The sequence below is a fragment of the Macrobrachium nipponense genome, chromosome 9 (genome assembly GCF_015104395.2).
Source record: "Macrobrachium nipponense isolate FS-2020 chromosome 9, ASM1510439v2, whole genome shotgun sequence".
NCBI classification, from domain to species: domain Eukaryota; kingdom Metazoa; phylum Arthropoda; class Malacostraca; order Decapoda; family Palaemonidae; genus Macrobrachium; species Macrobrachium nipponense.
This window is the reverse complement of record NC_061110.1, coordinates 53765376-53777849: the sequence shown is the minus strand read 5'-3', so window position 1 is coordinate 53777849 and position 12474 is coordinate 53765376. Positions and strand designations below refer to the sequence as shown.

At 39.4% G+C, this 12474-nt stretch overlaps 1 protein-coding gene across 4 annotated transcripts in view; it reads right to left on the bottom strand.

Annotated features, from left to right (window-relative positions):
* Window positions 1-4255: 4255 nt before the first annotated feature.
* The window catches only part of LOC135217977 (signal-induced proliferation-associated 1-like protein 2), a 273679-nt gene continuing 265460 nt past the window's right edge, over window positions 4256-12474 (bottom strand). For all 4 annotated transcript variants that reach the window (XM_064254103.1, XM_064254100.1, XM_064254101.1 and 1 more), the window contains 2 exons: window positions 9515-9724; window positions 4256-9036 (listed from right to left, as the gene is read on the bottom strand). In XM_064254103.1, coding sequence (XP_064110173.1) covers window positions 8811-9036; window positions 9515-9724 — 436 coding nt within the window. In that variant the 3' untranslated portion in view covers window positions 4256-8810. The remainder of the gene's footprint in view (window positions 9037-9514; window positions 9725-12474) is intronic.

Sequence of the window (12474 nt, the reverse complement as noted above, 5' to 3'; positions counted from 1 at the left end):
CCATACATTCTTCACATCTACAGTGGATCCCCCGTATTTACGTTCTTGGCATTATTTGTGAGAAATTCACATATTCACAGTATTTTTCCATGAAAAATATCCACAAATTCCTTTTATTTTTTTTTTATCAATTTCAGCATAAAATGCACTTTTTGATAAGATATTGAACAAATCAGGTATAAACAATTTTAGTGGGTTTTTCCTAAGTTTTAACTACAAAATAGGCAGTTGTAAGCATTTTATAGAGGTTTCAACTATTTGCAGATTCTAGCTATTCACTGGGGGAGTCGGGTACGCATCCCCGTAAATATGAGGGAAACACTATTACCAAGATCACACACTGTACCCAGCACCTCAGTGGCGTGATTGGTATGGTCTTGGCCTGCCACCTCGGTGGCCGTGAGTTCGATTCTCTGGCATTCCACTGAGGGCTTAGGGATGTGTATTTCTGGTGATAGATTAGCTTTCGGTGGAGGACCACCTAGGAAAATGAGATTACAATACATAAACAGGTGCAAAACAGCCAAACTTCATAGAACACCAACAATAGCCTAAGTGCAATGGCAGCAAGGAGAATTCTGACAAGAGCCAAAACATGAAATTAAACAAGTTCATGACCGGGGGAACATTCCGAGTCCCTCCATAGTGTGCTCTCTTTCAGGTTCCTGTTGTAAGGAAGGTGTTTGTGCCTTCACTTGTGCATAGCCCGAGCCTTGGACTACCCTGCGATAGTGTACCTTTGCAATTGAGTCTGCTACAAGGGAACCGGGTCTTTTTGGGGCGATGGGGCTCAGTGCTCTCCAATACCTACTTCGTCCTTTTTCACGGTCTTGTTTAATGCGTTCGCCTAAAGAAAATTTTGGTAAACTTCAATCTTCACTCTGTATGCTCATTCTGCTGTCATCGACACCTAGTTTTTAGGTTCTAGCTTACATAGGATTAATAATATAGGTATGTATAGACGGTTTTATTGAAAAAATGTGTCTAGCAAGTTTTACTTATTCCGATATGTGGACTCAGTTGAAGGTTTAACCAATCTCTCATTTTGCTTATTCTTAATTCTCCTATACTAGCCCATTTCTCTTTTTCTGTCGACATGCACTTGTTCTACTTTGCATGCTTTTTCTTTGGCTATCAGCAAATCTCTTACTACTGCCTTGATTACAGTGTTCCCCAATATTCGCATGGGGTAGGTACCAAACCCCCTGCCCCCGTAGGGGAGTAGTGCCGTCAGTACACTTAATGCGGTGCACTGTAGGCATTACTTAGTTTCTTTGTAGCGTGCCTTTGGCCCCTAGCTGCAACCCCTTTCATTTCTTTTACTGTATCTCCTTTCATATTCTCTTCCATCTTACTTTCCACACTTCTAACAACTGATTCATAATGCAACTGCAAGGTTTTCCTCCTGTTACACCTTTCAGACCTTTTACTGTCAATTTCTGTTTCAGTGCTGAATGACTTCTTAGGTTCCAGTGCTAGGCCATTGGCCTAACATCTATATTGAAGTCAACCAGACCCCTGCGAATAGTTGAAACTCTATAAAAATGCTTAAGACGCCTTATTTTGTTAGCTAAACCTCAAGAAAAACCCACTAAAAGTTTATACCTGTTTTTTTTTTAAAGTTTATTACAAAAAGTGCATTGTTTCTCTTTTCAATCTACAGTGTTTATAGTATCTTCATTTCTTTCCAAGCTACTTAGGTTGTCCGTATAATAAGTTTCCCAAGGAGCTGCAGTCACGAGGAACGCTGTAACGCGGGATCCGGTGACACTGGTTCCCCCTCTCCCAGTCCCCCCACGGCGAGCTTTCTGCGACGCTCAGCCTTGGCTTGGCAGCCAATAGAGATGGAGCTCCCACTTGCTTCTCCCGCCAGGTGCGAATTACGCTCTGTGATTCGTTTTTTGTGTGCAAAAAACACTGCACTGGTGGACATTCATTCCCAACTGTGTAAAGTCTACGGAGAAAAGTGTATGAGCATACAACACGTGCGCAAATGGCGCAGAGAATTCAAAGACGGACATACAGATGTCCATAACGTGGTTCGGAAGTCACGTAAAGCCGTTGGTCCCGTAGCTGAATAACCACTGGTTCCATGCAACGTAAAAGCACCATACAAACAAACACACAATCCATAACGCATTTCAGAACAGGAGAGGAGCTGAAAAAAGAGGTTTTAAGCTACCTTCGTGGAGCGGCGGGAGAGTTCTATGATTCAGGTACAGCGCATGCAAAAATGCATTGATCTCAACGGCGATTATGTTGAAAAATGGGAAAAAGTCTAAGCTTTCCAAAAATTTATGATTCAATGCCAATAATCATGTTTTTCATTGTAAAAAATCTTTGGGAACCTTCTTTCACGGACAACCCTCATAGATATTACTCAAGTTTCATAGCTTTCTAACAATGTGTCATATTGAAATGCGTTCAAGTATGTTGATTCACTTTGGGACGAGCTTTAGGGCACTGAATAATCCTGACGGGTTTCTGACGCTTGGTCTTCAAGACCTAAATTTCATAATCAATCAATCAACATCATTAATTTCCTCATTTTCTTTTGCACCTCGCTTTCTTAACCTCAATTGACTCGTGTGGACATTTGGCTAGGCTAGTGCATGAGAACTACCTCCATATCTTCTACCTTTATTGAAGGTAAACACTCATAATGTGAGCAGCAGTTGTAACTTCATTTCTTGTTATGTCAATTTGTCACTTCAGGATAGATGTATTGCATGTGAGAGAAGGGCTGGTAAATGGGAACGTCTGTTCTGAGGAACAATTACGTAGATCGTTGTGTGTGTGTTAAAGTACAATTTGGTGGAGTGTTATTGAAAATGTTGATTAAAACTGATTGTAGCGGAAATGTGGTCTTCAGAGATGCATATGAGAAAATAAAAGAAAACATAAGACAGAGTTAGGAATGTGCTGGATATGTAACAGGGATTGAGGATTGGAAGTGCAAGGTTGAGTCGGTTGCAGTTGCAGGAATAAGTCTGGAGGAGGATGGCTTTTACATTGCGGACAGTGAATGAGACGTTTATGTTGCTGGGATATGCAGTTTTGAAGAAAAAAACAGGGTAAAGGTGTACCCAGAACAAGACGTGATAGAAATACAAATGGGGAAAGAAACGAGTGTGAAGTTGAACAAGCAAGTTTGGAGATGGCTTCTTGAGTAGAGGTGCATGCGATGGGGGACATCCAATTGCCTAGGGAGTGTGAAAGTAGGGTGGAGAATCAATGCTGGAGTCGATGCAGAGAGTCTGTGTAAAATTTCCATGTTGGATGGTAGCTGTGTGTCTTGAGATAAGGCACATGAGTTCAATAGAATTATGGATGTAAAAGACCCAAAGGTGTGTACACGCATGTGGGGATGTGAAAAAGAAAAGGTGGAGAGGCATACATCTTGGTGATAGACTGGAAAGCTTAAGAAGTGTAGTCGATCTGATTAATGGAAAGCACGTTATGGGGTATGATGTGATGGCTGAAGGAGAAAAGTTGGAAGAGTGGAATAAAGAAAAGCTTAGGGAAAAGGTGAAGCTGAATGAGAAGTTGAACTAAAAAGGGAAAGAGCAGGTGTATGAGTTATTATGGGAAAGAAAGGGTGTGTTTAGTCAAGGTGATGAAGACTTTGGGACAGGTAGGTTGCCAGAGTTCTGTATTCGACTGATTGACGATACATATATTTATGAGAAACCCCGATATTTCCTGGCACTGGTAACACAAGAAACTGAAGAGCAGTGTGAAGAATTAGAAAGGATAGGAGTGACTGAACTCAGTACGAGTGCTTGGATTAGTCCAATTGTGCCGGTAAGAAAGCCTGATGGGAGACTGTGAATGTGCATTGATTATCGGAGAGTAAATGAGGTGACAGTGAAAGAAAGCTTTCCTATTTGTGTGGTGTCTGACTGCATGTACAATATGCATGGGAGGAAAGTGTTCTGTCAAGGAACAATCCCTGATTACAGAAGTAGGTTTTTACTGTAAAAATATCTGAAATAGACTTAAACGAGAAAATCACCTTTCATATTTCCTATCCTTTCAGCTAATTATAATATGCTTATGGCACTAGGTCTAGGCATACATGTGAAACTAATTTTAATTAATTTCTATAGAGAAGGAATTAATAACTACAGAAAGATTAACCCACGAAAGCTTTTATGAATGTAAGACTTTCTTAATGTATTCATCAGCTTTGATTCCCACAACTTTCCAACGTGTCTGGATGAAGCGGGATGATATGCAAGGAATTAGATAAAACTTGATTGAATTAGTTTTATTTCTTATGATTGGTCTGAGTAAATTATGCTAAGCAACGATGAAAAGAAAAAGAAAAAAGGAGAACAAGGCCAATAAAAAAGAATATCGGGAATAATAAAATAAAGCAGATTATACATCAGGCGGCTAGCGGAGCAAGGGCACAAGCACCGTTTTTTACAACCAGAAAAATGCTGTTTAAAATTTTCAAACATTAATACTGTATCTTTGAAATCAACCATATGATTTTTATCTACTCTTGACCATTTGGAAGGAAATTTATCTGGGTACCATTATTATATCAAAAACTTATGCCATTATTATAAGTTATATTTAAGCTATAGCATAAAATGTAAGGTTATTTTACCTGATTATAATGATTTTTGCAGCTGAATAGTGGACCCCCCGTATTCGCGTTCTCCAGATTCGCGGATTTCTCTTGGGAACGTTTCCCTGCATTGTTCGCGGAAAATCCGCGCAATTTTTCTATGATAAATATCCACAAGTTCCTGTTTTTTTTTAATTTCATCATAAAATGCACTTTTTGTGATAAAACTATTAAAAAAACCAAGCATGAAAATTTGTAGTGGGTTTTTCTTGAGTTTTAACTAACAAAATAGGCTGTTTTTAGCATTTTTATAGGGGTTCCAAACATTTGCGGGTTCTAACTATTCACAGGGGGGGCTGGTACGCATCCCCCGCGAATACGGGGGGACCACTGTACTTATTTTGGCCATTCACTAATTATTAACATCACAATGTATAAGAATGAAGGTTATATATAATAAAAACGTCATGTTAAACACTAACAAACATAAATAAGCTCAATATAAAAATAAAGGTAGAAATGCATTTAAAGTTTTCAAACATCAATATTCTTTAAACCAGCCATATGTTTTTAATCTAGTTTTCACCATTTAAAAGGAAATTTATCCCTATACGATATATCCAAACATTATGACATCAGTACTATATGTTATACTTAATATGTAGTATATGTATAATGCAAGATAAATTTTTCTTGATAATAAAAATTTTTGCGGTTTAATTAAATTCCTTAGGCTATATCTTAGTTATTGACATCACAGCACAATTGTTAGAAAAAGCGGTCTTTGTCTGCTTGCCAACATGATTAGCCTGGATGTCATGGTTAATGCAACTCAATATCTTGGCTGACTGTTGCTGTGCCATAACCTCATCCCACAGGTCATGGTCAAATTACATGTTTTTACAATAAAAACATGAAAGTTGTATGTCCACAGTTTTCTTTGATAAGAAACACTAGTGCTCCGCTTGGGTGTCGGCAATGTTTGTCACAGATTGAAACACCCTTAAGATCATCACTGTCTGAGCTACTAAAGCTATTAAGTGCAGCTCTAGCTTGTGTTGCAAGCACTTTATTATGCGCATTCAATTCACGTTGCATTTCATCCCACTGGGCTTTTTCCCAACTCAATTTTATTTATATTTTTCAATATTTGTTGTCAATAAATCAAAGGTGTTGCATGTATCACAACAGAAGGCATGAAACTAACATTAAACTCGGTCCTAAACATGCTACTATAATAATTAAAAGAAATTGTTTACATTTAGATGTTCATCTTTAATAAACTCCACATACATATACAGCTTTACAACCCTAAGATTCGATTCCATGTACACGAGGCTACAAGATTTCGCGAGAGAATAACGAGATGTCACGGTCAGCAGCTTCGTAATGTGTTCACACAAAATATGAATAAAAAGTATAGTTAAAATAAACATGGGAAGTAAAATAGAACTTCCTTAATCAGTAATTTGTTTGTGAACTTGAACTTTCGTCAGTTGGTATCCTGCGACTTTGTATTGGCACCAACACCATTCATATCTACAAATATGTCTGGGCATTGTCTCCAATGTCCTAATGGTCTTTAAACAATGCCTATATCATAGGCATTAGCGCTAGCAGGTCCAAGTTTACGTGCTTCTACTTCTTAAAGTTAAGAGTCTTTCAGCAAGTATAAGCCTTACATACTTTCATTACATAATTTTGTAGCAATAATTATTTTTCTAGCTCAACAATAACTTCTGTTAATAGATTCACCTTCACTAATAACGATCTTTTGTTGATCATTATTATTAACACCATCAGCCATAATAAATACTGTAAAATATTTAATTGCTACGAAAACACTCATAAAAAGTGAAAACTATAACAAAGCATGATAACATATAAAGGCTGGGACGAATAGAAAGAACGGGATGAAGTCTCTCTGTCCTGCATACAAGATAAGAGGAGCGTCAAGCCAAATTAGCCAACAGAAACGCGAGCCCAGTCTGTGAGCGTTTTCACTGGTTGCCGAGACTGAGCAGGAGATAGGTAGAGAGAGACAATGAATGCTCACTCCCCCATACCGCTGGAACACACCACCCCTGGTTTGAAGGGACGGTGAAGCGCCCTTGTGCAAGCGAGTCTCTCGGCAGAAGTTTCTACATTGCATAAGGGTGGAAAAGTAATTTTGTTCAATGGCATATTAGACCATAATGTTTCAAGCCTAAGGTCACATATGAAGTACTGATGGGTAGTGGAAAGCTTGGGGAAAGATGTCATACTGCTAACTACTTTGGCTGTGGTGACACTTGCGCCCTTGCTCTGCCGGGTGCCTCATATAATATTGTCGATTTGAATATTCATTCACATTACGTATCTGAGAGTATACAGACGAAAATAGACCTTGGCTAATCTGGTGTAAAACCAGAAGTCAAATTTAGGCCTACTAAATGTCATGCAAATTATTTTATTGGTCAAAGGACAAAATTTGTTGAATTACACTTAGGTATTAAAGAATATTGACGGGCTTAACGTATACTATGTATCGGCTGTAGGTAACGAAACGGCGACAACCCAGTAGTGTACGATACGTTGGGTCAAGACTAGCAGCACCACAGCCAACTTCCAAACACTTATGCCCTTGCTGTCATGAACTATTAGTTGAGAATAAAATTAGAATTCGAGGACTTGTGGATATATATTTTCCTTACATTGCAAAACAATTATCTTTGATACACAATAAATTTACTCCATTCCAATTGAATTTATTTCAAGTATAACATCTTGGAAATTAAATATTATTTATTGATAACTAAATAATCTGGTACCTGCATATGGCAATTTTCATAACGAATAATGAATTAAGAAACTATGCCAATTGTTCGTTGGCCATATGAGCATGCAGTAACAGCATGACCTTCTTACAGACTTCAGATTAACAATTTTATGGAAGTATCTGCCCAGTGTCTGTGTTGACATGAACAATCTGCTCAGCACTGGCAGCTCATATTATCTCAGAAGTTCATGCCTTACAGGCAGAGTCATTTGTGCTCACTTCCATGCCATCTTTCAGTAACAAATTGTAACTTCTGGATAATTTGCATTTTATCATAGGTATGCAAACCTGAAGCCTTTTATCATAATCCAATCTATTACCAACTCCACACTAGTCCAAAGGCAATTCATAGAAATGATAGCAGGTATGTATAAAAATGCAAATTGTATATGTATGAAAATGTAAATTATCTTGAATTTGCAATATTTATAATAATATACTAGGATACTAGTACAACATAAGATTCTTAATCTAAAGGACACTCAAGCTAAGAAAATGTAAAATGTCGAGAAGCAGATACAAGATAAAGAACACTGTTCATTTTTTGAAAAAGCAATTCGCCTGAAATAAAGGAATAAAATAAATGGGATGTATCATAATTTTATTTTACATACTATATAATGTATATGTACAGTTGAAATGATTTTGTAATAAAATTCTAATCTTATAGAGTAAAGGATAGAAAACTATGACATAACTGCCAAAGGCAAATCTTTAGAAAAATACTTTGCCCTTACAGTTTTTATCATACATATTAGTTATCAGTAAACAAAATTAGTACTATCCTTACAACAAAAGAATTCTTTGGCTTAATAATGTACAAATGAGGCATTTTTCATTCATAAAAATGAATGTAATAACAATTATTCTAGTTAGTTATGTATAATTATTTGCTACACTATATTACAATGAAAATATAATTTGGTAACAATACTGTAAGGCACTAAGTGTATCATCAGATTAGAATTTAAGTAAAGTTGCCTGGACTATCAACTGTGTTGTGTAGCTAAACGGCTGATTGCTACCAATTATCCGGCTTGACCTATTTTGTTTCCATGAATGGCTTCATAAACTGCTTCAAAGAGACCAGCTCTTGCTTGTACATACAGTTCCATCATCACATATATAGATGTAATAACTAAACTTCTATCAACAGAAAAATGTTTGATTACTGTGTAATATAAAACCTCATTTACACTACATATTTGGTTTTTAAGAGTAAGATGTCTTACATGGTTCAAATAGTTCTATATTAGACAATGGCACAGCAATAAAAAGTTTAGTATTAGTTATAAAAATGTCACTATTGCTTTTAATAAACACTGACAACTTCATATTGATTACTGTATCATAAATACAGCCGTATTTCAGAATTTAATAATTTAAAATGTCATATGTTATAAAGTCTACAATTTATGATTTCTCAATGGTGTTAAAAAACCATTCAGTAAACTGGTGAAGCTGCTGTGCTGCTGCTCGACTATCTTCCTGTAACTTGCGATTTTCAGTTCTTAACTGACTAACTTCATCCTCTAGCTGTTCAGACCTCTGTTGCTCTGCAGCTAAACGACGTTCCAGTTGAACAACACGATCGTGCAAGACAGATGGATCTGATGGTCCCACTTTATCTTCCACAGGTCTGGATTACATAAAAAACCTATTAGTCTGCAAGCCATAACTATACAATAAACTTCCGATGGAAAAATACTTTTATCAAGAAAAATAACAGCCTGCACAATCAAATTCAAGAGCAACATATTTCATGAGTAATTTTCCTTTTAAGAGGGCTAGTTGATTAACTTTCAATATACAATACAAAATCAAAATTTAACAGTACATAAGAACTAAAAAGTACAGGATAGGAGAACACAAGAACAAATCCATCTGAAACAATAAAATTCAGAACATCACAGATATCTACTCGTAAGTAAATAGATTAAAATAATTTGCATGCAAGATATAAAGCAATCTAAGAATACAGTTAGTTTTTAAATGTCAGGAAAATGCTACAAGTCATCAAAAACATCCCTGACAAAAAAAGTTTGAAAAAAGTTTGGAGACTATATTCTTCCATTTCCATTTAGATTGACACAAATAAAAAGCCTAGCTCAGCTCACCGTCCACTAGACTGGTGCGACCAATTTTGAGATGTTCCAGGGTTGTTGCCAATTATGTCCCCACTCTTTGTGATAGCTTGCGTAGCTGTATTCACCAAAGACATCCATTCCTGGTCAACATCCAAGCCCGTACTCTGCTCCCCTTCTGGAACCCCATTCTCACGGTTATTCTTTACTAGAGCACACTGGCTACTAGCAGAATACATGTCCCTACAAATCAGGAAATTCGTTCTTATCTGCACAATAATATTTTGCATATTCTAAATGTAGACAAGACTTATATTAACTAAAAACAAAACAATTACAATACAAAAACCAAAATTTTACTCAATATTAAGACGTACATCAGCAATCAGCTGTTTCTCAATTCAGTTGTTTATGCCAACACACGTTTAAAATAATTGCTTCATCTAGAATTCTAATAAACCAGAAATTTTTATTGGAGTATCATGAGAGAGAGAGAGAGAGAGAGAGAGAGAGAGAGAGAGAGAGAGAGAGAGAGAGAGAGAGAGAGAGAGAGAGAGAGAGAGAGAGAGAGAGAGAGAGAGAGAGAGATCCACTTGCAAGTCAAATAATAGTTGTAATAAGAATAGTAATGATAATTTTAATCAAACTTTGTTCATACGCGAACAAACCTTCGGTCTTAACAATAGCATAATTTCTAGCGCCTAGCTGGATCTGGTTAAAAAACAGATGAATGCAAGGAATCTTGTGATATCTGGCAACACATGCGTAGATCAGGTGAAGGCCACCTACGATCACACATCAGTCATTCTTTGACCGCCTGGGTGAGAGTCGTGTTTACCTCTCTTGGCCTTTACCTAGTTCATTGCCCCTTTTGCTTGTGTTTAATGTGAGTTTGGCAGATATTACAGCTTCTTCTGCTCCTTCTCGGCCTCGTCAATGTGTGTGCCCCAGAATTAGAGGTTTTCCGTGTTCTTGCTTTTAGCTTCGGCAGCGGCTGACCCCCACATCGTGCAGTAGGTGCCATTCTAATTTTTTTACTAACAAATCCTTGCATGGAATGCCAGGCATGGCCTTAAGAGCAGCGGAAGTCATTTTATAGCAAGAGAGAACATCAGAGGGTTTCGACTTTTCCTTCATGGGAAGGTTTTTCACCCCTTCCCCATGCTTCGTCTCCTGCAGTATTCAACCTCCATAGTAGAGTTGTTCCTGTGTCTCCTTCCTTTTCTTCCACCGATTCGTCGTTTGAAGTATCAGGAGGCCACCAGGCTGATGTTTGTAATGTCGCCCCTTCTTCTTCGGGAATTAATTTGATTCCTGGGAAGGGGGAGGCTTTTTTCATGATTCTCATTTCTTCCAGAGTTGGAGGCATCCTAGATGGCGGCGATTGGAAGACGCTTGGGCTAGGGGTACCCCGTCCTGGAGGGGTCACTTACGCACTTTTTGGAGGCTCGCTATCCCCCCTCCCCCTCAGGCTGGCCAGGCGATCCCCCCTCCTCCCGGCCTCGTCTTCGTGGGTAGTCGAGGTCAGCCATCTTGTATTGCTCCGCCAGTGACTGCTGCCACTTCTTCGAGTCGGAGGGAAGCTGTGGCGTCAGCCCAGTTGATGACGTCACAGGATCCGTCGTTGTGTATTCCTCCGTCAGTGGCGTCTGATTCCCCTTCTCACCAAGGGAGGCCATGACGTCATTACCACTTGTGACGTCACTCCCAGTCATCATCTGAGCACTGCCTCTCTCATACTTGACGTCATTTCTGCTGCCCAGTTCGCTACTTCTCCCTTCCATGTCATTGGAGCCTTCTCTTGCAGATCAGTCTGAGGTTATATGCCAGGCAGTGCTAAAGAGGTTGGACTCTGTTTTGGATGTAAGTTGGCTGCCTTGTCGGTTGGGAGCATTGGAAGGAAACGCATTGTTTCGTCCCCGCCTCCTGCGAAGAGATCGCTCAAGAAACCAGTACTGTAACTTTCCTTCTTCTCCCTCTACGCCACGTCGGTGTATCAAGTGTTGAAAGGCTAAGGACTTTGCTCTTTCTTCGCCTACGAGGGAGGATCTACGCGGACGTGTTCTCAAGAACGTTGGTGTTTCGGAGAGTATTAGTGGCTTCGTCCGCTGCATCGAATCTCGAGTGTGTTGCAACCTTCCCCGTCTATGCACATCTCGAGCGTGAAGCAACCTCCCCTGAGAGTGTTGGTGTATCTTCCCTTGTGTAATCTACAGCGGCTGCTTCGTCCTCTGCATCGAATCGCGAGCGTGTTGCAACCCCCATCCATGCACATCGGAAGCGTGTTGCAACCTCCCCTGTCCATGCACATGATGATGCAAGTGCTACTTCTCCTCCAAGGCCTATTCGTCGCCGTAAGGATCTCAAGGCGCCTGTCAATAGGTTGAAGGTGGTGAGCGTGAATTTGCTGCAGCAGGAGTGTTTGCCTGCCCCTCTCACTGATGCTTCTAAGAGTTCGATTCTCGAGGATTCTCCTTCGATCTTGAGTGTTCGGGATTCCTCTCCAACTAAAGTTCGTAAGTCGGCCACGACCGTGACCATTCACAGACATGTTAATGAATCATCTGTTGGAGGAGAATGTAGTGATGTTCTTAGTGTTGTAGTGGGTTCGTCTTGGGAGCAGACGCGTGGACCCAGCCCAGACAGATTAGTTGGTGTTTCAGTCTGTTTGGCTGCTGATCCTACTGTTAATTTGAATGAAGAAGGTGCCTTAGAGGAGCCTACACATCCTTCTCATCGTCGGTCTCCGTTGCCGGAGCAGGAGGAGGGAGACACGCAAGAGTTTTTGTCTTCCTTTTAGGAAGTTTTTGATCTCATTCGTGGGTTCAACAATTTGGAAAGTAGGTCTCAGGCTCGGTCATCTTCCCTCCTTCTTGCTTGGAAGCTTTGGTGGGAGCTACGCAGGATCCAAAATCTTCTCTCCAGCTTCCCTTTTGGGCCACGTTCCAGTCGGTCTCGCATATGGTTAACGCCTCTGTTTCAGACGGGGGCGG